The following is a 24,921-nucleotide window of genomic DNA, read 5'->3' on the forward strand; positions in this document are numbered from 1 at the left end:
TGAAAGTTATCTTTGTGTAAAAACTGTAGATATGTATCGCACAAAATTATAAAAGTGCATCTTATGATATGTAAAAACTTACCAACATAACTGTACTTTTATATATCATCAAATATACTCTGTAATTTTATGTATCACACTTTTAACCTTTAAAAATTTATAATATTTATCAAATTGTCGCGACATTTTCTCCTCGTATTAGAGTCACTAATTATCCTTACATTACTCCATAGTTTCAGACTTTCGGTCACATTAGTCTAGAGTAAATGTAGTATTCACATTTTGGATTTTTTTTTTTGGTTGGGTTAAATTTGAAGTGAGGTATAAATTACTCTTTTTTTTTAATACTATCTCTATTACAATGTAGTATCTGTTCATAACTACTTTCTCAATCTACTGAAGCACAAATAGTTAAAACTGTTCCACTGGGGCTTGAACCCATGACTTTTCATTTGAGAGTCATTTTGTGTCACTATACAATTTTTTTAATGAATATAACCGCTTAAAAATAAAGTACAATTATAGTATAATATTTGATGATATTATAAAATTTTAATTTCTGTATTAATTTTATAATAGTGGAGAGATTATTTTTAAAATTAATAAATATACCGATTACCGAGTAACACATAATATATATATATATATATTTTAAATTACAGTAGCAGCCAGAAGGAGAATTTGGCATAGGGAGTAGACCAGTAGAGAGTCTAGAGACCCAATTCCATAAAACTATAATAAATACCAGTAAATAAATAAAGTTCCAGAGAAAAATAAAAAAGAAAGAAAAAGAAAAAAGTGAGGTACGAGAAACGGTTATGGCGTGAAGGGCAAAAAAGGCCAGGCTGGATACGGTTGGACGTGGCTTTTATCCAGCAGAACTGTCGACACGTGTCATTTCTGGGACATGGTCACCTGGGCTTCATTTATTGCAGCGCCCACTTGCATTTATTTTCCAGAAAAAACCAGTTTATCCCTTCTTATTGCACCTCTATTTACCTTTATGCCCTCCTCTTATCCATTATTATCCAATTATGACCCCCCAACAGTTGACCTACTTTTGCCCTTAAACTAATCATCATTCTAATTTAATGCATGCTCATTTTTTAATTCCATTTTCCAATTATTACATTTTCTTTTACCAATATTACTTTTTTATTTACAATTATATGGAGTATTATATATCACATCGAACGTCAGAATGCCAGATTAATCTCAAATTTTTAAAATTCTACACAAGAGTCATTGAAGGAGGTAAATTATAAAATTACCCTCACATGTATATTCTGCACACAAGCTAAAAGAACTCTTTAATATTTGATAATGTTACACACTATTCCTGACGTGTCACTATGTAGCTGAATTCTTTAATAGACAAAGTTAGTTAATTTATAGGCACTCAAAAAAATAACCTATATTATAAGAAAAATGTCAATATTTTTAATGCTTATTATGCTATTATAATATTAACAATTTTAATTATTATATATACTTTTTACAATATGTGGTACTAAAAAGCGATTTTTAAATGGAATTATGTAAATGAATTCATCAATTAATGTAGGCATTAGAGTCCATGTGATTTTGTTTTTATTCCATTTTAAACAAAAAAAGTATCTAATTCGTTAACGTTAAACGCGATTACTAGATTCTAGGCTATTAGATTCCTCGATTAATAAAGTAACATAAATAGGTGGAATTAAGGATAGTATTTAGCAAAAATCAGAAATTAAAAACATGAGAAAAAAGCTAAAAAAATGGGGATTTAGAATTTAGCAGTCAGGGTATTTCGGGAATGTGGGTGGGTGGGTGGGTGTGGATCTTCTTCTGATAAACCGATCATCAGTCACAGTCGAGTTCACGGCGTTGTAGATCAAAGAAAGTATCCGTGTATGATGTATGTATGTATGTATGTATATCACTCCTCCATTTATAGTTTATTTTTTTCCACTTTCAATGCTCTATATTAAACCTCAGAATCCCATAATTTGAACCCACTGCTCTGCTCTGCTCGACACCATTATTGCTTAAATCTTTTTCTTTCTTTCCGTCGGCTCTATAGTCTCTGCCCATCTCTTTCTCTTCCACTTCACACACATTTCTTTGTTGTAATCCTCAGAAGAAGTATTGAAATTTGTGTTCTTCCAATCTTGTATTCTTTAAAGTTCGAATTTCTGTTGTAATGTTGTAGAGAAGTTGGGTGTAAATTGTAAAATAAGTCGTGAATTTTTGTTTTGTTTTGAGTTGTGAGAGAAATGGGTGCGAGGGCGATGACGACTGAGGAGATTGTGGATGAGATTATGAGACTTCACCGATCTCTGCCGGCCCGGCCGGGGATAGAGGAGGTGGAGGCGGCGAAGGCGTTGCTTGCCGGCGTGGAGAGGGAGGATCAGGCGAAGATGGACGCGATTGCGCGGCAGAGCAAAGGGAAAGACGTTCCCGAAGAGCTTTTCAAGGTGTTGCAGGAGATGCAGAGGAGCACGGTTCATTTGCAGAGCAAAGAGCAGAAGAAGGAGGCTGTGAAGCTCTTGGATCTCGAGCACGCCCATTGCGTGTTCGACGATTTGGTTCAGAGAGCTTCCAAATGCTTGCCTTCCAGTTCTCAGGTCTACGCGCCCTCCAATTCGTCCAGGAATTCCAGCAGTTTGTCGTTGGCCAATTCTGCTTCCATGTCCGGCAGCAGTTTCAGCTCTCCGGCCACCGCCACCGCCATCGCTACGCCGTCGTCCGGCTTCTACGTCGAGAGAGAGCCCGCGAAGACCTTTGAGTTTCACAGCAAAGACGACAGTTTTCTGAAGAAGCCTAAAACGGCGTTCCATATGGACGGAGGTGGAAGATCTGTTAATACTCCACCGGCAACTATGATTGTTGATTCCACTTTAAAGCCTGCAATTAATTCAAGTAAGTTCCAATCCCTTCCCTTCTTTACTCTCTAGCATATTCTTCTCTTGGTATTTATTTGAGTTTATATAATGATTGCCCAATGAATTACACAAATCATTGCATAATCTGAAGAATCTTATGGATTAGGCATAAATGATGCATTGATGTTGATTTCAATTTTGTTTTTCTGGATGTTGACTTGATAGGTAGAGATGGTGACAAACTGAGCTTGATTAAGCTAGCTAGTTTAATTGAGGTGTCAGCTAAGAGGGGAACTTCAGATCTTATTCTTAGAGGCAAATTGTCTGACCAAATGGACTGGCTTCCTGATTCAATAGGGAAGTTATCAAGTTTGATCACTTTGGATTTGTCCGAAAACCGGATTGCTGTTCTTCCAGCTTCCATAGGGGGACTTTCATCATTAAAGAAATTGGATTTGCATGGAAACAGAATCAGTGAGTTGCCAGATAACATTGGAGATCTGCTCAAGTTGGTATATCTTGATGTGAGTGGAAACCAGTTGAAGTCGTTGCCTGTTTCGATAGCTAGATTAGTTAACCTTCAGGAACTTGATTTGAGCTCGAATATGCTCTCGGTCCTCCCAGAGAGCATTAGTTCGCTAGTGAGTCTCAAAAGATTGATTGTGGAAACGAATGATCTCGAGGAACTTCCCCACACCATTGGTCAGTGTTCTTGTCTCGTAGAGCTTCGTGCTGACTATAACAGGCTTAAAGCGTTGCCTGAAGCTGTAGGACGAATCGGATCTTTGGAGATTCTGTCTGTGCGCTACAACAATGTCAGGCAATTGCCTACCACTATGGCATCGATGGCGAGTTTGAAGGAGCTCAACGTTAGTTTCAATGAGCTTGAATCCGTTCCGGAGAGCTTGTGCTTCGCAACCACACTAGTAAAACTGAACATTAGCAACAATTTTGCAGATCTCCAATCCCTGCCAAGGTCAATTGGCAACCTCGAGATGCTTGAAGAATTGGACATGAGTAATAATCAGATAAGAATTCTCCCCGACTCATTTAGGATGCTGTCCAAATTACGAATTCTAAGAACAGAAGGGAACCCGCTGGAAGTGCCACCTGCAAATATAGTGGAGATGGGAGCGCAGGTAGTTTCTGTCTCTCTCGGCTTTCTGAATTCTGCCCGTATGGTTTTTTTCCGTTCTCTTATTTTGCATTATTTTCTCCTCAGGCTGTTGTTCAGTACATGGCTGATCTTTACGCAAAGAGGGATCTGAAGTCACAACCGGTCAAGCAGAAGAAATCATGGACTCAAAGATGCTTCCTCTCAAGGTCCAACAAGCGTAAGCGCAACAATATGGAATATGTGAAAACCTAAACTGTGGCTGCCTGGATAAACCGATTGACACAATATTTCTTAGGTATGTTATTTCTCCTCGCAATTCAATATTAGATCAACAAGTTGCCAACTGTGCTTCATTAAAATAATGTGCATCACATTGCCCTGCCAGCTGCCTAAGAAATGGTCCGTAACATTGAGTAATTCTTTAATAAATAATTAGCTTAGATCCAATGTGATTAATGCATGCATACTAATCTCTCAATCAGGACTCAAAAATAAATCTACTACTTTTTGTAAAAAATTATTGGAATAGTAAATTCTAAAAAGAGTAGTTGACTAATCATATTGCCCACTCTAATATTCATCCTCTAATTTAAACAATGACCTAAATAACTTATTAGGATTTCTACCACCCTATTGGACCTAAATAACTTATTAGGAGGCAAGTGAATAAGATTCTAACCTTCCACGAGCAGTTCAGTTAGTTCATGGGTGGTAGATTGTGGGCAAGAACATAGGACTGAGCCCGGGCAGTCGTAGTGTGTGAGTTACACTCAATGTGTAGTGGTGGGCGGGGGCCTTGGGGCAAGGGAATTTCGACTTTTGTAGGCGAGAGTAAACACAATTTTCATTTCTCCTCAATTAATTAACCTTCCATATATATATGGATTCAAAATTTGGTCACAGTTCAACTCTCACACACACATTACTTGATTGGATATTCTCAGTTTTTTTAATGGCTTAAATTCCTATACTATTGATTAACTTCTGGGTCCTAAAGGACTGTCTCAAATGCTACATTATCCATTGTACAGGAAATGTGAGCTGCCATTGGGCTGGAGATGCTAACATGTTGGTTGAATTCAACCATTCTGCGAAAAAATCAGCTTCTTTTTTCAGATATGGCCCTGAACCTTCATATGCAAATTGTAGATATCTTCATGTTTTTTTTTTGGGTATAATCTTGTTTTATTTCTTTTTATTTATTTATTTATGTATACCTGTATTCTTGCTTTGATGATCTTAAATGAGATGTACAATTGAGCTGAAGCAGTGACAATGAGGGCAAAGTATCTTGCATTTTAAGTCCAATTTAAAATTTTAATGACTCAATGACTAGATGAGCCTCTGTCTTGTGCCTTGTGGCTACATTTCTGTATTATGATTAATTGATTATTGAGTCAAATTATCAGATTTTTTTTAACTTGTATTTTTATTTAACAATAGTTGAGCTGGAATGTCATAAAATATGGTGTACCTGATACATTTTTCCATATCCTGTACTTTACAGTTTGTTTCCAATTTGATTTGATATGATGCTTTTACATATTAGCAAATGTCCAATGAATCATGCCACCAGAGATTTTTTTTTTCTTTTTTTTTTTTTTTGGCGAAATTCGCAGTCATTACGATGTGCACCGGTAAACTTAGTCTTGTAATCCTAACTAATATAGGATAGGTTCTTTATAGATGACTTGTAACAGCAGATTAACTTGGCAATATAGGATAGATTGTTTATAGATGACTTGTAACTTTGTAATTACTAAATCAGTAGATTAACTTGGCTGGAATTGCCACACTAGAAGAATCTCTTTGTAGAATGGAAACTTGTGTTTTTCAGATTGCCTGCAGACACCATCGGTTGGTCTAAGTATTTTACATTACTTATGTCCTAGAATCCTATGTTTCCTTGTATAAAACGAAATTGATAACTACTGTAGTAATAATCAAGCAATTTTTTTTCCCTTTTTCTTTTTAACTCTAGATACTGAATATTCTGGAGTTGAGATGTATCCCATTTGAGATAAAGATTCTTAATACCTGTTGCTTAGTTCAATAGTGAAATGTTTAGGCATTTGATAAAGGGAAAATGGCGCTTTTATCTTTGAATTATATTTTTATAGCGTTTTTTTTTTTCTTAAATTATTCATACATTTATAGTAGCACCTCAATTATTTTAAAAATGACACTTTTTTTCTTTTATGTTAAAATTTAAATAGACATTTATACTTAATTTCATTTATTTTTCTTCTTCAACAAATTATTACTTATATATTAGAATCAGAATAAACACGAAAAGAACATACACCATTTACAAATATTATAATTATAATTTTAAGCTAATTCTCTTAACAAAATTTAAGATTTAAACAAAAGAAAAAACTCATTAATACTAATTAATTATAATTATAATATTAATGTTACTAGTATTGCCTTAAAATTATAATTATAATGTTTACAAAGAGTGTTTGCTCTTTTTCGAATTCAATTCCGAACTACCAGTTGAGGATTTCAGTTCCAATTTGAATGGCTTGTTCATTTTTTTAAAAATATATATTCTATTTTAAAAATAGTTTAAATTGAACAATTAATTTATTTTATTTTGGTTTGAAACCGAAACCGTAACTATTTTAATAAAGCAAAATCAAAATATTAAGTTTCAATTCTGAATCATAACCGAAATCTTTCGACTCGGTTCGAACCAAACTATGGTCTCAGAAATAATTTATTGGAGAAAAAAAATAACTTAAATACTTATTTTAATGTTAAAAATGTTCATTTAATAGAAAAGAGAAAAACTATCAATTTCAAAATAATTGAAAAGAAAAAGGGCTATAAACATATAATTTAAAAGGAAAAAGTCCAATTTTCCCTGTGATAATGAAAAATGTATGCAGCAAAAGAAAGGAGAGGCAGAGTATTATTATGCAGCAAGGTATAAGCAGAACTGAGACCTAGCCACATGCTAACAATATTCCTGTCATAGTTCATAGGTCATACATAACCATATTCAAAACAGAGTTTAGTATTTGTGTACCTATGGAATATTGGGTACCATACCACCCCAATAAATCCAACTCAAACAATTGAATAAAACAACTTATGAAGCACTCCAAGACTCGAAAGCCCAAGCTTATCGTGCATGCTTGATAGCATCATTTAAATGCACTATTTTGTGATATCTATGTACTTATTCTAGTGTCCTTGAACCGAGCCATACAAAACTCATCAAGCAAGTAGCCTCTGAGAGAAAAAACCGTATAAGAATTCTCGAACCAAGCAACCTTGGCGATAAGGTTTGTAACTTATTTGCTACATCTATCAAAATTCCCCATCCTTAATTCCATGGAGTCAAACTTAGGCATTACCTACAAACATCAAAAGCAGACCAGACATCATTTACATGACTCATCTCCTTCAATACCTCTGCTGACATGCCCACTTGTTGGCCTGCACAGTTTATAAACACGTTGAAATAAACCGACATTTTTTTTTTTATAAGGATAATTTATTCGAGGATGGAAAACAGTTCTTACAATCCATTTAAAACTTTAATGGTATCATAGAACAGCCACTGCAAAGTGAGAGACGGACCAACCAGCATTATCCTTATAGGAAGACTTCTCGTAAATAAATTAAGAAGCCCGATATTTTTCACAGCCTGGCAGCGAGAACAGCAAAGTTTAGCTCGAAGAATGCATACCTTGATTTATTTAGATTTTGGCAGTCCAATGTGTAGATATATACGACAAGACTAGAAAATAAGAGCAAAAAGTGTTACCAATTTCAGGCTCTTAGCCTTCTTGTTATAAAGGGAGGCAACGATGTTGTCAGCCGGATTGGAAACGATGCTACCAACAGATCCAGCAGCATATCCCGCTAAACATGTCACTCCAAGTTGTTGAGATCGTGAGCAGTCATCCTTCCTCTTCTGAATTATCTTTTGGTACAGAAAATCCACTGTGTGCTCGAAGGTTGAAAACATAACCATTGAAACTGCGAAAGGAATATATCACATTAATAGAAATTACTAAATAAATAGATACGCATATATGCCCACTTTTTATGCCCATAGTAACTTGAAATTGTGGCAAGTGATGTTTCTCATGCCATCTAAATTTGGGAAATGTATAAAAAATTTTAAAAAATGATGCTCCATATGTGGAAATAATTTACTAAGCACAAACAGGACAGAGGAGATAGTTCCAAGCTTCAAATCAAGCTACCATATAAAACATCGTTACTATCTTCATTAAGTTAGCTTTGAGTAACAGCGCCAGTTCAGAAACGAAACGAATAGCAACTATGAAATGTAAAAAAACTTATAGTAATTAATTAGTTAATGAAATTTTGAGTGACGAGGGAAACCCGCAGTCATATCCGAGGGTGTTCACCAGGTAAATCCCGCCTTGTGACCCTAGCCGGCAAAGGACCACAATGAGGTAAACTAGCCTAGGTTGTCATAGTTGACCGGCTCAAACAAAGAAGGCCAATAGGCCGCTCCCGTTGGGAGTCGAACTTGTAACCTCGTGGTTACCAGTCTAACCAACTTGGCTGTGGTTGCCCCGGTTATTGAAATCTTGAGATGATGCAAGCTTACATCTAATCACTACTAGTTCAGTTCACGTATAGCCATGGGTATATTTGCTCCATATTAGCACAACAACTACAACAGCTAACAACTTAAAAGCATATAAGTAGAATGCAAAAACTGAGAATTATATACGGTAGAATTTACTCTGTACATGGTAGGTTACGGCCCAACAGTGGTATAAGCCCTTTGTATAAGCTGGAATCAGAGAAAAAAAGAAAGGAAGTTAATCAATAGCCAAGGAAATGGTAATGCATAGTGGGAAACAAAGTTCAAGTATAGAGTTTGTACCCGCGAACGCCTTCAGATGCATATAACTTGGGGAATCCATCAGCAAGGCCTTTCCCGAAGTGAGGCTGTGCTTGTACACGAACTTTGATGGCCTCAAACGGGCAGAGAGCGAGATTAGCAATCATTTCAGACGATGCACTGCTTAGAAAGAATACCAAACTCTTCTTTTGATCCACCAGCAAATTCGAGTACACCTTCTTGAAGTATTCATATAGACCAAACCTACAAGCACCCTGAGCACCATACCCGAAAAACTTCCCACCCCATCCTCTCCAAAAGACCGAGGGACCTTGTTCTCTTAGGAGAGTGCTAAAGCATGTTGGTATACTATTGTACTTGAGCGGGTGCACCTAAACATTCAAAATTCAACTTAACCAATTTGAACTCAAAAGTTCTGCTACCCAAGAATGAAGGAAAATGGCTTCAGAGATCACAAAAATTCCACACTCTCATATTTAAACATACAATTAGAATATTAATACATAGGATCAATCTCCATAATATTAGCACTAAACTTGACACCAAGAAAAACAAACTCTAGTCATTACTATATCCTGTTTTGGTTCTATTCTGCAACATATAAAACGTTTTTCCATTTCCCGGCTTTTGGTTTATATTCATCAAAAGTCTAATTCAGAAAATTTCGCAATGAAGGGGCACGTAACTTTCTGCTCCTTCTAAGTAGTACTACTAATTTCAATTGTATAGATGTTTCCTTTCACCACCTACAGTGGTTATGGACACTCCAAAATCCTTATAGGATATAGCTACAGATCCCTTAAATTTTCACTCATACCATCAACGAACCCTGGGATCATATTTACTATGTACTTCAACTAAGTTATGCTAGAAAAATTAACAATACTCAGCTAACTTTTGTGAATTCCAATCACCAAATATTTACTTTCAATCAATCAGACAATACAGGTATCAAGGATATGATTCTGGAAAATACAAACACTTTTTAGCATAAAATACTTGACATCCAAACCAATGACTCTTTATAGTTTATACTTATTATGATGAAGAAAAAGCAAACAACACAATTGCATCAATGAGCCTATTAGAAAGATGAAAATGTTAAGGCTGTAAAGAGGGGAAATATGAACCTGCATATTGACTTTGAGTACATCAAGAGGGGTCATGGCGAGATGGGTAGTTCCAGCACTCAACATTCCTCCAATGGCGCACACTCCATAATACCCTAGCGAAAATTCTTCGCAGATTCTTCCTCCAACCACAGGGCTCGCCATTTTCTCTCTCATTTTTTTTTTTTTGAATTTTTCCTTTTGATTCAGTAATCCTTCTTCTTCTTCTTCTTCTTCTTCTTGTTCTTCAACCCATCATCCAAGACAGCAGAAAGATTCCAGCTTTGTGCAATCTCAGAGTTTTCGCTGTAAGAACCGAGCTCCAAAAAGTTAGGAGCGAATACTAAGAAAAAGCTCTCGTGGCTCCGCGAGGACCGCGACTGAAGGTTCAGTCTTCAACCTAAACGGCGCCGTGGCAAATTCCTACTTGGCTACTTGTCATCATATGATCCCTCTCTCAACAACTGTATTAACACAATATCACAATTTCTATTTAATTTCAATATTTTTGCACTTACTTTTCATACTTTTATTTTTTAAAAGAAAATTATTTAAATTTTAGTTTAAGAATAAATATCTACTATACTAATAAGACCCAAGGAGAGTTAGGCCTAAAATGGGTAGAAAAAATGGCGGTCAAATTATTTAATCAAATGGATAGTTCAGATGAATTATTTAATCTAATAGATGGTTAAGATAATTCAGATTAATATTATTCATAGAGATTACCTAATTTAACCTTACTTTTATGATTATCCGTTAAGTTTTCCGTTAAATATTCTATTCTCCGTTAACTTTTAACTTACCCATTAATTCCTATAAGAAAGGTTTTAGGTTCGAACCTCATCTCAATCAAATTTGACATAATTAAGTTTCTCACTCTATTTACTCTTATTAAATTAAAAATGATATATATGTATTTCTTTAATTTAATACTATGTGTCTATAATACCTTTATTTGAAAAAATTATTCATTATCAAAAAATTAAATTAAATAAGAGAAATAATTTCATTAGTTATATTGTCTTTATTTTTTCTCATGCAAAGATTCTTTACATTCAAATTTATCAATTGATATTCATTATATTGTCCATTATCTTATTTTTACAATATCTTGTAATTAAATATCAAAGTTATAGTACAAAATAATGTTATATATTTATTTACCAAGTATTTTATTAATACTATGAAAAAAAAAATTTAAAATAATTTGAAGCTAATTATATTAACTAATTGGGTATTGGCTGACAAAGAGAGTACTCAAATAACCCAACAAATTGAAGCGGAATCGCTCTATTTTACTTTTATTAAATTAAATAAATTAGTAGTTACACAAAAAAATGATACATATGTATTTCTTTAATACCATTAAAAAATAAAAAAGAATAATTTAAAACCAATCATATTAACTACTTGGGGGATTTGTTGACAATGAAAGTACTCAAATAACCCATTACCCAGCAAATTGAAGCGAGAAACTACCTTTTAATATCTTTGAAATATATAATATTTTAAAATTTTAAATTTTTATTAATTTATTTAATCTTTTTTCTTAAACTAGGGATTTCTTTATCCACAATAACTCATTCAACAATAATGGTTGAACCAAATGAACCCTAAGCAGAACACCTAAAGCAAAGTCCATATCTCCTATATCAGAATCTTATTGCATGACGTTGTCATCTATGCTACCAACAATAACCGAATTGCAAATAACACACTACCAACAAAAAGGAAGAGAACAAATAGTAAATATGAAGACAATGACAATGTTACTCAAAAGAGAATTAAGAACACTTAGAAAAATTCAAATGAAAAGTAGTATTTATTTATACTATCATTTTTAGACCAAATATTTAGACTATCGATTTTACAAGGTTGCAAACATTTATTTTAGTAATAATTATAATAAATTTTCTATATTATCTTGGATTCATATACTTTGAGCTAGATATTTAAATAAAAAAATTCGACATTCAATTACCCATGTATAAACTTCTCCTATATAATCTTGCATTGATATACTTTCAAATATTTATTTAAATATAAACATTGGGCATTAACCCATTCGCGCAATGCGCGTATAAAGCTAGTACTTGAAATAAAATGTGAAGTAATAGAGATGGAGAGCAACTAAAGAAGAGAGTAAAGTCGGTGAAAAATATTTTTATAATTTCAAGATATATGTGCCTTTATATAGTGAATCAGGGTCCATAGTGCATAATGCAGTGTTCTCTGTATTATGAACATAAATTATGTACATAAATTATGTGTATTATGTTAAGTGTTTATGTGTTCCCATTACATAATACACAAAATTCATATTCATAATTGATAAGGATTAATTCCCTTCATCTATTCCAATATGCAGCAATATATGTGAAGCATAATATAGATCAACATAGTAGCTCTCAATATATGTGAAAAATGGAGAGTAGATAGCCAAAAAATGAGCTCCTCCCAGGTTTCTCATTCACTGTTCCTTCTTCAATACAGTAGAGAGTTAGGAAGAATGGGTGAGTCTTTTCTCTAGAGAGAGAGTGGAAAGGGCCAAAAAGTCCCCAATATACAAGGCTAAGGTCCCTTTTATAGGGTTAGCTTCGTACTCGTATACGATTTACGTACCAAATACTAAAGGCCGTATATTCGGGGTATATTCCCTATCAATAATGCACATAATCTGTGAACATTAGTTCCCGATATAATTTGCCGCCTTTATATAAGCTTACAAATATGGATATCAATTTTAGCCCTAAACTAACCGGCTGGCCCAATAAGTCCTGAAAATTATAGGATTAGGACTGAAAAAAAAAATCAATCCAAAAAAAAAAATGAGCTAAATGGCTTGCTATCGGGTTGAGTTGGATAATTCGACGGGCTATCAGGCCAAACCATTGGATTATATATATACACACACACACACACAGAGCAAATTATTGTGTGGACCATGGTCCACAAAGTACTGTGTGGATCATAACGAAAAGTATATTTTTAATATACTTATACAATATAATGTACATTCTGTATACAAATAATGTACATCCTCTGCATATAATGTACATTTTTAATATACTAAAAGTACATTAATTTTATACGGAATGTACATTATTTGATCGTATAGTCCACATAATAATGATTGCGCACACACACTATAGATACGATATATATATATATATACTATACACGCTATGCATATTCTAAATATACCACACACACACACACACATATCAAAACTCATCCCACTCCACCGAATGTGCATACTTGCTCTTATTTTTCAAAATTTATTTAGTGATTTAGCCCGCTGAATTAGCCCAACAGTCCACAGTTTAGGGTTAGGACCAACCCAACTCAAAAAGGCAAAAAGCAAAAGACCATTCAGCCCAAGTTGATCAGCCCAATAGCCCTGCATGGCTAGTCCAAAATTTAGCTGGCTAGCCCAATTGACATTCTTACTTACGAATGCAACTTTAATAGATACATCTAAGGAGTTGAAAAAAACAAAGGGATGGAATAATGAATAACAATAAATAGATATTTATAATATAAATATTTATAACACCCACTCTTAAAATATCTATTTGTTAATGCCTCAGCTCGTTAAAAACCTTACCAAAAAAAATTCAATGGTTAAAGATATAGCCTCTTTATTACTTTATTACATACTCCGTATAACCTATATCTCCTAAGATTTGTTGTAACTATCGTCATTTTTGTCCCCTATTTTATTGGTCAAATATTCACATTTGTAAGCATTTTTTTTCTCTCTCTCTCTCTGGTTGCCAATAATATATTTTATTGAAAAAAGATATAGAGAATATCATACGCAAATAATTAATATTCTTTCATTTTAAAACCTTTTTAATTCTATTGGGTTTCATAATCAAGTATGGGCACCAAATACCAAATTTTGGATCGGATAGATGTTTTAAGGCAAATTATTCTCTGTATTCGATCCACCTTGTAAGTTAAATCCGAATATAAAATACACAATTTATATACTGAATGTTTATAGTTGAATGTTCACAATTTACATACTAAATATTCACAATTTGAATTGTGAACATTCAATATATAAATTGTGATTGATTCACCTTTTAATGTGAACTTGCGTCCATTGTATAACTATTGATGTATTAAAATTAAGCCCTAAGAGTATCATTGTGCAAATTTTCGTGTAGACCATAAAAAACACATTTTTAATATACTAAAATTATATTATATATGTGCTGATGAATGTACATTATATAAAATAACTTATTTTTAATACTCAAATAATGTATTTTTCTTGAATATAATGTACATTTTAATATACTAAAAGTACATTATTTATGTATTGAATGCACATTATTTAATATGTCGTATTATACAAAATAATGTATTTTCAGTACTCAAATAATGTACTTTCAAATAATTTACTTTTATTTATGGTTCACACAATAATGATTAGTATCATTGTATACTATGCATGTTTGCATGGTATTCTATTGTATTGTTTGCATCACACTACCAATATTTATAGAATTGTATAATATATAGGTAATCCCCAAATAATTAGTTTGATAATTACAAGATCTCAAATAATTAGTTTGCTAATTACAAGATTTTAAATTTGATTTCTCGTGGGAATTATGCATTTACTCCTTTTCTTTTAGACCCGGTTTGCAATCTTCATGATTATGTTTTTTTTTTCTTTTTCTTTTTAATTAATACAACATTCACTTACAAAATTGTTATCCCGAAAAGCACAAATTATATGGTGGACTATGACTGAGACTGCAGTTCTGTTGAACTGATACTGCAGTTCTGTTGAAAGGGAACTGTAGTTGCGCGAAATAGAGGTCGTTTCATTCGTTTAACACACTGCAGTATCAGTTCAACACAATTACAGTATCAGCCATGATGCATGGTTCACAGTATAAGAACGGCCCGAAAAGAGTTATTAAGTGGACGGAATATAATAATAATTGTATTTTCTGAAATTTTATTTTTCCTAATTATTATCTGCTCTGTTCATCTGGGACTGTTCTAAATTACAAGTAGTGACAACCTGACGAGATCAAGATTCAGAGTTCCACCCACCGTAGCCCCTACTTTATGTATTTTTATGCATACAGGATTAGATCCATCACTGTCAAGTGTATTGGCACTGAATTTTAAGCTAATTTTCTAATGACAGTATTAAATTTACGAATTAAATCTTCATTATTTAATCACCTAATTGAATTGACAACCTCTCTTATGATCTTATCAACCTCTCACGTGCATTCTGCAATCTTTAAGTGCCATAAATATACAAATTAAATCATAATTATTAAGTCTTCTGAATCCAATGTTATAAGCATCAACGTTCTTAAACAAACTACTGTTTCCGTATGACCGCGAGAAGGGTATCGAAGAGGTGAAACATGATTTTTGTAGTGAAAATTACAAATTCATTGCATAGGGCTTGTGTAGTTTGCACATAGTGGCTGAGGCTAAAAAAATTCAAACCTTTGTACTTTTTAACAAAACATTTAAAACTTGGTGAAGAAACTCAATTCTATACCAAGGTTTAAAGGTTTATATATAATTTTCATAACGCACAAAAGTTTGAGTTTTTCTAACAATGAATCAAATAAAAAAAATGTTATGTGGGTGATGATTTTATTGAACCATGCTCATCATGCCACTGGATTGCCAATGGTAAAATTTGTAATGAACGCAAATATTAAATAAATTGAACGCTCGACCGCATGTGCCCTTTTGATCGATAATGAATAATATTGAAAACGAAATTCTAATTCAAACCCAATACGACTTATTACACCTTTAAGGCAAATTAGATAAGTTGTCCAAAAAAACAATCACCTTGTTTGGCAATTGAGGATAGTGTTAGTGATTAGAGATTTTGACTATCAAATTCTATTAGCCATTTATAAAAAAAAATGTTTTCTAAAATTAGTTGTTTAATGTTAACGGTTAAATTTGTTAAATTTATTAAATTTATAAAATGACCTAAAGGATAAACATAATAATGTTTTGTGAAATTGTTACTTAGACACTGGATTTTATCCCCTTTTCTGACTTTTGACTCCTTCCTAATCTTTGTTCCTTAAGACCTATATTTTATGCATTGTCACACTTTGGTCTCCAAAATTTTTCCACTTTTTCACTTTATACCCAACCCCCTTCAGCCTTTGTGCCCTCACCCCATTACCTTTGATCTTTTGCGAATTCGCACCCTTAACTCTCTTCCGTTATTAGACATTTCCCTCAAACCTTGCGTATGAGCTCTAATCATCACCGGGACCTAATTAATCTATGTGCTTCGGATCCAATTAACTTTAACCTTGAGCTCATTTCCCATCAATGAGATTTAATGATATATAATTTAATATAATTTTTTAATAAGTGGGAGTCATGTAGTTAAACATAGTATTCAAATCTAAAATGTAAACGTTTTGGGTTGGATATTTATTTGGTTGGGCAATATTTCATAATCGGTGACTCGGTGTAATATATACACTCACAAAACACAAGACATTTCCGCACGTTTGGTGACTTGGTGTAATCTGTGATTTTAAGGAAATTAAAGACGTGCATTTATTTGATTTGCGTTAATTAATGATTGATGAGTCAGCCATTAGTCATAGGCAAAAAACTTGTCTGAGACCTCTCACAGATATTCTTATCCGTGAGAGCGGTCGGGTCAAGATAAAATGTAATATTTATATTAGCAAAGGTAAACTAAATCAGTAATAAAATATTTATTATTTATATAAGAAAAATGTAAACTATTTTTCATCAAAAGTATTACATTTTTCTTTATAAGTGTAACATTACTTATAAGGAAAAGTATAATACTTTTGATGAAAAAAGTAATACTTTTACATCAAAATATAAAAATATTACATTTGTACTAAAAAAATTATGTTTTTCCCTATAAGCAACAAATATTTTATTTTTGTTTTAATATTACATATGCTAGTATAAGTATTACATTTGCATATTGACTCGATCCGTCTCACAGATCTTCTCACACAAATGTGACCCAAATCATATTATTACTCTTCCTCCATATTATTATTATTCACTGATTTGGGCATATTTAACTAATTATTTGGAGCCATGGAGGCAAATTATCATGGTTAACTAACATTACAAGATGAATCACAGACAAATATTATTTTTAGTATAATTTTATTTTTAGGTAGGGTATTGAAATCAAACTATAATAAATTAAAAATGCATATGCAATATACCAAAAGTAAACATGTTAGTTGCAACGTGGACTACGATTGAACTTAACCTGGTATTCATAAAATTCTTAATGATAAAGCAAACTAAATAAAGTCATCATGTCAACTACTATTACATTATTGAGTGTAAAGACATATTTGTTACCATTCAAAATAGGCGGTCGCATGATTGAACTTCGGTGGTGGCGATATTCCTAATTATACTATGGACTATGGTCCAAAACGGTGTCGTTTCTTTTAATGAAAAGAATTAAAAGAAATGGCTCCTGTCCGTATCGTCTGTGCCGTTATATGTAAAGTAGTTTTATTTGTGTAACATATTCAGTTTCATTTTATATACATTGCAGTTTCCTTTCAACACAACTACAATTTCATTACGATATAACTACAGTTTCATTCGACATTATACACTCAAATATGTGAAACTGTTATTTAGTTTCATTTTATATACACTATAGTTTCATTACAATACAACTAGAGTATCATTTCGATATAACTACAGTTTCATTGGACAATATACACTTAAATATGTGAAACTGTTTCCTTTCAACACAACTACAATTTCATTTCGACTTTCTAACATCTTTACAAAAGCTTTAGATGGACTTAAATTTTCTTTTCTGAGAGGCAAACTACATATTACTAGTATACCATGTGCTTGAGGGGAATATTAGGACTCTATTTATTTGATTTTATCTATCGTAGTCTCCCTATTATTCTTTCTTTTATATATTCACACATTATGTACATTTGTAATAAACTAATAACCGTTCATAATATACCGTTTATACAGTTCTCATCCTATGAAGTTCTAATTCCTCAAATTTTAAGAATTAAAATTCTAAAAGAAAATATAAACCAAACATGAATGCTATAGTTTTAAAATGTTAAAAGTATAAAAAAAAAAAAATCAATTTCTGCGAACCAAGCGGAATCAGACTCCTAATCTTTTCAAAGCTTGTATGTATAGTACATGTGAATTATGATTCACTTGTAAAGAAAAAAAATGCAAATCCAGCTGGGGTGTAAATGTGTAATGCATTTTGGAATAAGAAATTTTGGTCTGCAAGAAAAAGTTGAAACATTCACTGTCCAATCTAGGAATATCTGAATCCTTTTAGAATAACTGTCACCTATATAATTGGAAGAAATCTTTAAAAAAAAAAAACAGAGAGAAAAATAAAATAAAAAATTGCAAAAACAGATCAGCGATCCACGTTCATCGGTCACAATCACTCTATTTTGAACTGGTTATACGATCCCATCATCCCTTCTTCTTATTCAGGTTTGTGAAGCCTCATTGTCGCATTTAATTGCCTATACTTTTATTATACATACGCCACGTTGTCTGTTCTGAATACACAGTTCCTGTTCCCCCCCTTTTTCGTTCTTTCTGTTCTGGGTTATTGGAGAAAGGGGCAAATGATCTGAGATTGTAAGAAAGCTGTCGTTTTGCGACCCGATTTTGTGTGTTGGGTTGTGTTAATGTTTGCATGTTTGGATGATTCATGCATTGTGTCTCGTTTTCTTGATTCAGAAATAGGATTTCTGGGTTCTATTTGAATATACTTCATTATTTTCATGCATACAGATATTGGATTTTTGCTCCACAAAATACTTTCTTAAAGGTGTATATACTGAGAGAGAATTCAGTTCATTGAGGATGAGCGGAGCTGTGCTTGTTGCACTCGCTGCTGCCATTGGTAACCTGTTGCAAGGATGGGACAATGCAACTATTGCAGGTCTGATAATTCTACATATGATTTTATTTTATGTTTCTATCTGTATGTATGTGTTGATATCATAGTATGATAGTTCTTTGAATTGAAACATGTGCTCCATCTCAAAAGCCCTAAGCTGATAGTTGGATTTCATATATTATATGCCCAACACGCCCCATGTGTGCGGACTGATTATTTTTTATGGGCTCCAGATGACCTTTGGCTTGGCTCTGATACCAAATTGAAACCTAAAAGCCTAAGCTGATAGTTGGATTATACATTTATATTTATATATTATATGCTCAACACTTTGAGTTTCTTTGCTATCGATGATAGTTGAATATCTTTCTCAATGAGTAAAAAAGCCTTGGCAGATCTGATGGATGTTGGTAATTATGCAGTGTTTGAAATATAGTACAGTAAGTTTTTATATGAAATCATGGTTTGAAAGGAGATTTTCTTGAGTGTGTTTCAGGATCTGTGCTTTACATCAAGAAGGAATTTGATTTGGAAACCCAGCCAACCATAGAAGGGCTAATTGTTGCGACGTCACTGATAGGAGCAACAATAATCACGACGTTTTCAGGGCCTGTATCTGATACAGTAGGACGGCGTCCAATGCTCATAGTTTCATCTGTTCTCTATTTCCTTAGTGGGTTGGTGATGCTGTGGGCTCCTAATGTTTACACCTTGCTTTTGGCAAGGCTGCTGGATGGATTTGGAATTGGTCTTTCAGTCACACTTGTTCCCGTCTATATCTCCGAAACAGCTCCTCCAGAAATAAGGGGGTTGTTGAATACTTTTCCGCAGTTAACTGGCAGCGGTGGAATGTTTTTTTCGTACTGCATGGTCTTTGGAATGTCATTGAAAGAATCGCCGAATTGGAGGCTAATGCTTGGAGTTCTTTCAATTCCTTCTCTTGTTTATTTCCTTTTGGCGATATTCTACTTGCCTGAATCGCCTAGGTGGCTTGTCAGTAAAGGGAAGATTAAGGAAGCTAAGACGGTTCTGCAGCAATTGCGTAGCAGAGAAGATGTCTCAGGTTTGTGTTCTGCATTCAATAGTGTGTTTATACATCTAGTTTCCATGAATGCTTAAACTGACTCCGGAATAGAATATAATGCTAGATTCTGTTAAAACCAAACGTGTATTTTTCTATCGAATGGAATTTCATGAAGGGTGTTTAAACCATGTTAATAATCATGACATTATCTGCTGAGCTTTGAGCCTTTGAGAATGTGTCTTTTTCCAGAGGACTTTTTGACCTTACCTAGAGACAAATGCAGATTTTTTCGAGTAAAACCTTTTAGAACCGCTGCAAATCCAAAACAAGGTCCCCTTGAACCCTCTGTCTTTACATATTTGGAAACATATGAAGGTTTTATTCGTAAAAGGGATTGTTAGTGCAGTTTGTCCAAACAGATGCATCGTCAAACTTAATGTACTGGCTTTGTTTTTTTTTTTTTTGAAAACTCAAGATTGAGCTTCTATAACTGAAAATGGCCCTCTTTTATCTATAGGTGAAATGGCCTTGTTGATGGAAGGTCTAGATGTTGGAGGCGATGTATCTGTAGAAGAGTATATTATTGCACCAGACAACGACCTTGCTGACGACAACCAAGATCAAGTAGTAGACAAGGATCAAATTAAGTTATACGGTGCTGAAGAGGGCCAATCCTGGGTGGCAAAACCTGTGATTGGGCAAAGTACTCTTGGTATGGTTTCCCGTGGAAGTATGGTAGCGAGTCAGAGCTCTTTTATAGATCCTATGGTCACTCTCTTTGGCAGTGTACACGAGAAGCTACCCGAGAATTCAGGAAGCATGAAGAGCATGCTATTTTCGAATTTTGGCAGCATGTTCAGTGTGCCCGAGAATAAAAACGAGCATTGGGATGAGGAGAACCAAAGGGATGGGGATCGTAATGAATCCGATGAATCTGGCAACGAGTCCGATGACAATTTAAGGAGCCCACTGCTCGCACGTCAAGACTCAAATACAGGAAAGGATACGGATGCAAGACTAGGAAACGAGGGCGATGAAGTCAGTAGCGTTGGTATTGGCGGAGGTTGGCAGCTGGCCTATAAGAAAGACGAGAGAAAGGAAGGAGCACTGAGAAGGATTTATTTGCATCAGGAAGGTGGCCCGGAATCACGACGTGGGTCCATGATCTCCGTCGCTGGCGGTGATAACGCAGAAGGTGAATGCATTCATGCAGCTGCTCTAGTGAGCCAGTCGGTTCTTCGGACAGAGGACATAATGGGCCAAAAACCTATTGAAGAAGCAATGGTGAAAAAATCCAAGCCTACAGAACCAGGCTGGAAGGAGCTCTGTGAGCCTGGAGTCAAGCAGGCACTTATTGTTGGAGTAGGACTTCAAATACTTCAGCAGGTAACCATTTTTATATATTTTTGAGTACTACTGACTCTGTTACAATGTAGTATCTGTTCATAATTACTTTCTCAACCTACTGAAGCACAAAGGGACAACAGCGCCTCCGCTGAGGCTCGAACCCACCCCTTTCACATGGGGTGCAACTGGATGCCACTAGACCATAAGGTCATTGGCCATTTTTATATATAATACCACTAAAAACATTTCTAGATAGTAATATGGTCAAATTGCTATTAAGTTTAATTAGTTGTGCTACCTTTGCCTCAAGTTTTCATGACCAAACAAAGTACTATGTTTCTGTTAATAAGTTTAATTCATGCTGTCATTCACCATTGCTCAGTTTTCTGGAATAAACGGAGTTCTGTATTACACTCCTCAAATTCTTCAACAAGCCGGTGTTTCACTTCTGCTTGCGAATTTGGGTTTGAGCTCAGACTCGGCATCTATCCTCATTAGTGCTGCCACAACGCTATTGATGCTTCCCGCCATAGGCGTTGCAATGAAACTGATGGACCTTGCAGGGAGGAGGTAATATTTAATTTTATTTTAACAATAACCAAATATGTTCTTGACAGAAGATTAATTTCCATTTGCTTTAAATTCAATTAAACTTATATTATGAAAAAACCTAACACACATTGGACATTGGTTTGAGTCTGATGAAATTGAATCAGAAGAAGTAGTGCTGATCTGTTACACCATTAGTTAATAATAAGTCCATTGGTTGCCCTCTCTCGTGCAGGTGGCTTTTGCTCACTACTTTGCCAGTTCTGTTACTATCACTTGTCACGCTAGTCGTGGGCACTGCCATTGATATGGGGCAAGTAATGAATGCGGTTATATCCACGACTAGCGTCATCTTCTACTTATGCTGTTTTGTCATGGGGTATGGCCCGATCCCTAACATCCTGTGCGCTGAGATCTTCCCCACTCGTGTTCGTGGCAAATGCATTGCGATATGCGCTCTCACATTTTGGATTTGTGATATCATTGTCACGTACTCGCTCCCTCTATTGCTCTCGTACTTTGGTCTGCGTGGAGTGTTTGGCATGTACACGGTTGTTTGCGCGGTGTCTTGGGTTTTCGTGTTCTTGAAGGTTCCGGAAACAAAGGGCATGCCCCTTGAAGTCATCACAGAGTTCTTTGCTGTTGGTGCAAAGCAAAAAAGTGATTAAATGCACCAACTGTTCTATATATAACTTGTTCTGTGAATTGAAAAACCAGAGGGCATCTAGGATTGAAAATATTGAAGATTTTGTGATAAAAAGAAGAAAGATGATGATCAAAGAGGAGAACAGAGAACTCAATTTTTTGTTTTTGTTTTTGTTTGTTTTTCTGGCTTCTTATTTATTTTCTAAACCTTGTTTTTTCCCACAAATCCTTCAGTTGGGCTTGCTAAGAATGTAATCCAAATGTGGACAGAAAATTTCTTGTGTTGATTTCTTGAAATTTTTATGAATACAGCAATTGCATTTGTTAAATCATCTGTATACTTATCAATTATTTTCTTGCCTTTTACTCCCAGCATCCTTAGTGGTTAACTTCATTAATTTCTGGAAACCTTATCATTCTGGGCAGGTCAAATCTTTGGCCTTCTGTACCCGCACCCACTAATTACCTTTATGCACTCCAAAAACCAACCAAAGTGTCCATTCTTTAGACACAAAAATGACAGTTGGCCTATTAAATGGAACAATCACTTTTTATCTGCAATCTCTACTTAGCCGTAAATCCTGACCTTCATGGTCAAGAAAATGAATCAATAACGCATATGGCGTGGACAAGATGACATAAGTCTCTTTTGCCTTGATCAAAAGTTTCGAGTCAGCTTAATTATATCAGATGTTTTGAGTTGCCTTGATAAAAAATTTCAAGTCAGCTTAATCAGACGTTTTGAGTTTGAGCCCTGAAAATACAGTCCTACGGGGTTTTAGTGTATTTTGTTGAGGAAACATGTGACGACAATAATAAAAAAGAAAAAGAAAAGGAATTAATTTTTGTAAGTAGAAAAAGAATTAATACTAAGTTGTTTTGTGTTTTTGATGCTGTCACACACTCACCCTGCAATTAGATGAAGATTAGTTTGGCACTGTTAGGCAAATAATTACTCCATTAATCAAGATGATTTGATTATTTTATAGAGTTGGGTATGAGAGTTGGGACTTGGAAGTGGGTTTAATAATAATAATTTATTATATAAAAGTGAAAAGTATCTTGTATATATTTACTTTCTTCTTTAACAAGTAAGATATTTACAACCTTTTTGCTTGGATGGATAACCTTGGCTTTGTCAATTGTCATGGATCCTTTTCACACTGTGCTTTGCTTCCAACTTGAGATATAGATACACTCATGATATAGTCGATCTGCCAATTTGTCACTAAAACAAGTTGTTATTAACATAGTTGCTGTTATATAGATCAGACAGGCAGTTTGTCACTAATACAAGTTGTTATTAACATAGTTGCTGTTATAGATCAGACAGGCAGTTTGTCACTAAAACAAGTTGTAATTAACATGGGTGGAAGTTAGGTTTGTAATTACAGACTGTCAATTTTGTCACTAAAACAAGGTGTAATTGTCATGACAGTGGATGCAGGTCACATTACAAGGCCACACAGATCTTTTCACCCACTTTTTTTTTGTTTTTGGCTTCTTTACATCTTCTCTAACTTTAACAAAGTTACATACATAAAGCTGGCAAAGCATTGCCCCCAGTACAGATTAATTGTGGACAAGTTCATAGGTTTGAGTTCCGGCAAACAGAATGCTGCTTAGTCATTGTGATTTACCCCTCTATAATTTTTTTGGGTCACATGTAACTCAGTTGGTTCTTGAGTAACAGATAAGGTCATAGGTTTGAGCCCTGGTAGACGCAGTGCTGTTGAGTCACCGTGATTTATCTCTTTACAATTTTATTGGGTAATGGGAGTACATTTAACTCAGTTGATTCTTGAGTAACAGACAAGGTCATAAGTATGAGCCCTGGTAGACGCAATGCTATTGATTTACTGTAATTTACCTTTTTACAATTTTATTGGGTGAAGGTGTGGGGAACTGGGCAGGGAGGACTTTGTGTTTCGTGGGCAATGAATCTTGTGGCTAATCAAGGCAAGAAAAGCAGGGATTTAGATGCCTAGGATGTTGGGCGGGCATTCATGTAAAGCTAAAAAGAGTGGTTGCAGGTTGGAGTTGGAGCTAGCGATCTTGGTTGAAGACATTAATATTGTTTGGCAGAAATGTAAAGGTGGTTTGAGGTTTGATGGTATCTTTTTGGTGAAAAAACATTAGCGTATTTTATGAGCAAGATCTAATGAGTGTCTGGGTGGATTGGGAATCCGAATACCAATTATTATAAAATGCCAAAAGGAACGGAAAGTAAAGGAAAGGCATCACCCATTTTCTTCAGGCTTTCACTTCTTAAATAATATATATATGCTTGCAAAATATATATATATATATATATATATATATATATATATATATATATATATATATATATATATATATATATATATATAGATTTTGGTTCAGGTGCGGCCGTGCTCTCCCGTGCGGCCGTGCGGTCACACACCACTCAATGTTACGAAATACACCACTCAATGTTAAGAAACACACCACA

The 24,921-nt window shown here is 34.3% G+C and overlaps 3 protein-coding genes across 5 annotated transcripts; 2 read left to right on the plus strand and 1 right to left on the minus strand.

Annotated features, from left to right (window-relative positions):
- The first annotated feature begins 1,854 nt into the window (after positions 1–1,854).
- On the plus strand, positions 1,855–5,459 carry LOC116013587 (plant intracellular Ras-group-related LRR protein 4-like). The gene is made up of 4 exons (XM_031253427.1): positions 1,855–2,901; positions 3,090–4,003; positions 4,087–4,276; positions 5,013–5,459. Exons 1-3 carry the CDS (start codon positions 2,256–2,258, stop codon positions 4,231–4,233), a joined length of 1,707 nt encoding a protein of 568 aa, XP_031109287.1. The 5' UTR covers positions 1,855–2,255; the 3' UTR covers positions 4,234–4,276; positions 5,013–5,459.
- Positions 5,460–6,870: 1,411 nt separating this feature from the next.
- On the minus strand, positions 6,871–10,334 carry LOC116012405 (mitochondrial phosphate carrier protein 1, mitochondrial). Of its 2 annotated transcripts, XM_031251938.1 has the most exons (7): positions 9,970–10,334; positions 8,861–9,210; positions 8,724–8,767; positions 7,760–7,974; positions 7,515–7,639; positions 7,347–7,428; positions 6,871–7,221 (listed from the first exon to the last, which is right to left on the minus strand). In XM_031251938.1, exons 1-6 carry the CDS (start codon positions 10,123–10,125, stop codon positions 7,374–7,376), a joined length of 945 nt encoding a protein of 314 aa, XP_031107798.1. In that variant the 5' UTR covers positions 10,126–10,334; the 3' UTR covers positions 6,871–7,221; positions 7,347–7,373. The 2 variants fall into 2 exon arrangements, with proteins under 2 accessions (XP_031107798.1, XP_031107797.1); XM_031251937.1 differs by having other exon boundaries at positions 6,871–7,428.
- An 8,006-nt stretch (positions 10,335–18,340) lies between these two features.
- Positions 18,341–22,783, plus strand: LOC116013771 (monosaccharide-sensing protein 2-like). Of its 2 annotated transcripts, none has more exons than XM_031253700.1 (6): positions 18,341–18,471; positions 18,778–18,928; positions 19,383–19,949; positions 20,428–21,296; positions 21,640–21,827; positions 22,042–22,783. In XM_031253700.1, the coding sequence occupies exons 2-6, from the start codon at positions 18,850–18,852 to the stop codon at positions 22,472–22,474; spliced, it is 2,136 nt and encodes a 711-aa protein (XP_031109560.1). In that variant the 5' UTR covers positions 18,341–18,471; positions 18,778–18,849; the 3' UTR covers positions 22,475–22,783. The 2 variants fall into 2 exon arrangements, with proteins under 2 accessions (XP_031109560.1, XP_031109559.1); XM_031253699.1 differs by lacking the exon at positions 18,341–18,471 and adding an exon at positions 18,565–18,621.
- The last annotated feature ends 2,138 nt before the right edge of the window (positions 22,784–24,921 follow it).

Source organism: Ipomoea triloba, chromosome 3 (assembly GCF_003576645.1).
Source record: "Ipomoea triloba cultivar NCNSP0323 chromosome 3, ASM357664v1".
Classification (NCBI taxonomy): Eukaryota; Viridiplantae; Streptophyta; class Magnoliopsida; order Solanales; family Convolvulaceae; genus Ipomoea; species Ipomoea triloba.

Bases quoted from the DNA above. Each gene is read 5' to 3' on its own strand.
- LOC116013587 (XM_031253427.1), top strand. From the start codon at position 2,256: ATGGGTGCGAGGGCGATGACGACTGAGGAGATTGTGGATGAGATTATG. The intron at 2,902-3,089 runs GTAAGTTCCAAT...TTGACTTGATAG, and splicing joins AAAGCCTGCAATTAATTCAA to GTAGAGATGGTGACAAACTG. The intron at 4,004-4,086 runs GTAGTTTCTGTC...TTTTCTCCTCAG, and splicing joins TAGTGGAGATGGGAGCGCAG to GCTGTTGTTCAGTACATGGC.
- LOC116012405 (XM_031251938.1), bottom strand. From the start codon at position 10,125: ATGAGAGAGAAAATGGCGAGCCCTGTGGTTGGAGGAAGAATCTGCGAA. The intron at 9,211-9,969 runs GTTCATATTTCC...TTGAATGTTTAG, and splicing joins TACTCAAAGTCAATATGCAG to GTGCACCCGCTCAAGTACAA. The intron at 8,768-8,860 runs GTACAAACTCTA...CTCTGATTCCAG, and splicing joins GCATCTGAAGGCGTTCGCGG to CTTATACAAAGGGCTTATAC.
- LOC116013771 (XM_031253700.1), top strand. From the start codon at position 18,850: ATGAGCGGAGCTGTGCTTGTTGCACTCGCTGCTGCCATTGGTAACCTG. The intron at 18,929-19,382 runs GTCTGATAATTC...AGTGTGTTTCAG, and splicing joins GGACAATGCAACTATTGCAG to GATCTGTGCTTTACATCAAG. The intron at 21,828-22,041 runs GTAATATTTAAT...TCTCTCGTGCAG, and splicing joins ATGGACCTTGCAGGGAGGAG to GTGGCTTTTGCTCACTACTT.